At 63.7% G+C, this 2,399-nt stretch overlaps 1 protein-coding gene across 2 annotated transcripts in view; it reads left to right on the forward strand.

The window, feature by feature from the left end:
• U2AF2 (U2 small nuclear RNA auxiliary factor 2) overlaps window positions 1-2,399 on the forward strand; it is a 16,823-nt gene that overhangs the window by 3,418 nt on the left and 11,006 nt on the right. For both annotated transcript variants that reach the window (XM_027772601.1, XM_027772602.1), the window contains exons 3-6: window positions 4-35; window positions 616-660; window positions 880-983; window positions 1,205-1,356. In XM_027772601.1, coding sequence (XP_027628402.1) covers window positions 4-35; window positions 616-660; window positions 880-983; window positions 1,205-1,356 — 333 coding nt within the window. The remainder of the gene's footprint in view (window positions 1-3; window positions 36-615; window positions 661-879; window positions 984-1,204; window positions 1,357-2,399) is intronic.

Here is a 2,399-nt window from a genome sequence, read left to right on the forward strand (position 1 = left end):
CACCGCAGCGCCTCCCGGGACAGACGGCGGCGGAGGTACTGGGACCTCTGGGGCCGGACCGGAGCGGGTGTCGCCAGTGTACCCTGCCCAGGGGCCCTGGGGGGGCCTCCAGGCCAGTGCCCGCCCTGGGCCGGTCTGCTGGGGGCAGTGGGCTCCGGCGTGGAGCCTGGGGCCGACTGTCTTCTCCAAGAAGAGGGGCTGTCCTCTGCCTCTCCTTGAGGCCGTCCCCTTTCTACTCTGGTTCTCTGCGGACTCTGCGAGGCCAGTCTGTCAGTCTCAGTCCTCCCTGCCTCCAGGAGAAGGGGCGCGGGGCGTGGGCGGCCGGGTTGCTCACCTCTCCCAGTCGTGGGCTCTGCCGCCAGTGCCTCTTGCCTCGTAGTCTCCCTGTGCCTTCTGCCCCTTAGGCGAGGAGGGCGGAGTGGGGTGGTCTCCTGCCTCCCCCTTGCACTCGCGTGGTCTGTCTTGGCCCCTTCCTTTTATTGTTTCCTCCCTTGGGCTGAGGAATGGAGGGGAGGCTGCAGGGCACAAGGGGGCGCAGTGCCCTTGGGGGTGTGGCATGTGGGGAAGACGAGGGTCCCAGTCACCCTCCCCATGCTTTTCCCTCCCTTCCCCCAGCAAACCTTTGACCAGAGGCGCTAAAGAGGAGCACGGTGGACTGATGTGAGCTTCTCCCCTGCCCCTCCTGCCCGGGCCCGCCCTCGGCCTTCCCCACCCTGTACCCACTGCCTGCCCCGTCCAGTCCCGGGGACATCGCCCAGACCCTCTGCCTCTCACAGAGCGGCGTTGACGTGGTGGGGGAGCTGGTGGGCTCTTGGGAGGGCTCGCGGGCCGACTATTGGTCAGACTGAGGGTGCCCTGCCCCACTTTCCCTCCCCCCAGTCGCTCCCCCCGCCATGAGAAGAAGAAGAAGGTCCGCAAGTACTGGGACGTGCCGCCTCCCGGCTTCGAGCACATCACCCCGATGCAGTACAAGGCCATGCAAGGTAGGCCCCACCGGCTGCCCTGGGGTGAGCGCGGCGGGTCGGGGTGCTCCCGGTGGTGACGAGGCCTCCACCTACGTCCACGGGCTCTAGCCCCTGCGTGGGGGCTGTTGCTGCTGGATGGGGGGAAAGGAGCCTTCGTCTGAAGGGGTGTTCTCTGGTGGCGGGACCTGAGCTGGGGACGGGTCACCCTGATGTCGTTCATCTTCTCTTTCCTCTTGAAGCTGCGGGTCAGATTCCAGCCACCGCCCTTCTCCCCACCATGACCCCCGATGGGTTGGCCGTGACCCCGACGCCGGTGCCCGTAGTCGGGAGCCAGATGACGAGGCAGGCCCGGCGCCTCTACGTGGGCAACATACCGTTCGGCATCACTGAGGTACTGCCACCCCGCCCCACCCCTCTCCCTCCTGCCCCCACCCGATCTTCCCCTCCCTCAGTTCCCTCCCCTCATCCTGCACGGGTCAGACTCTGCTCCTGCAAGACCCCCCGGCCCCCTCCCAGACGGACCGATGGAGTTGAGCCAGCCAGGGGCCGGGCTGGGGGTGGCCCTCTCCCTTCCTCCTCTTCCCCTCTCCCGTCTCCCCTCCCCCTCCGCCAGCAACCCAGGGATGGATCACACACATAACGTACCTACGATCATACCTACGAGTTGGAGAGACAGAGAGGGAGACTCGGACACGCGCGCACACAGACGCACGCCCTCAGTTTTTTCTGACACGCCTCTCATTCTCTGCCGCTTGGCCCCCATCCTGTCCCCCACATCCCTCCCGTGGTCGCTGTTCTTTTATTTTGATTGCCCCTGACTCCCCCGCCTTCCCCACTGCTCCTCTCCCCTGCCCCTCTCCCCCACCCCTTCCCGTGGCACCCCTGAGGATCCCGAGATCAAAGAGTTGTTTCCATTTCTCTTTAAAGTGAAATATTGTGGGGCTGAGATCCCTCGTAGCAACAAAAAGTTTGCTACCGTCGTCGAAGGCAAGTAAGGTCCATTCTGACTTTCTCAACCTGCACTTTGCTACATTTGATAAACCAGCCCCCGGACTCCAGGGCCAGACCCTTCCACATCACTCTTTTCTCCTCCCCTCCCGCCCGTCCTCCCCTCCTCCCCTCCTGCTCCTGCACTCTGGACCACTCCTGTCTCTGTCCTGCCGTCCCTATCCGCCCCTGTGCTGCCTGTCCGTCCCTGCCACTCTCTCCTGCCTCCACCTTTCTGCTTTCCTCCTGTCTCGTCTGCTCTGGGCATCTCTTCCTGCTTGTTCTGTCTCTGTCTTTTCATTTTGTTGTTGTTTTCTTCATTTTCCTTTTTTCTATTATCCTTTCTCTTTCTCTGCGTCTCCCTTTCCCCTGGTGGTTTGGGGCCCCTGTGGCTCTCCCACACGCATCCTGTCTGCCCTCACTGTCTTGCCACTGCTGCTTTCCCTC

Source organism: Tupaia chinensis, unplaced genomic scaffold, assembly GCF_000334495.1.
Source record: "Tupaia chinensis unplaced genomic scaffold, TupChi_1.0 Scaffold000286_1, whole genome shotgun sequence".
In the NCBI taxonomy this organism is placed as follows: Eukaryota; Metazoa; Chordata; class Mammalia; order Scandentia; family Tupaiidae; genus Tupaia; species Tupaia belangeri.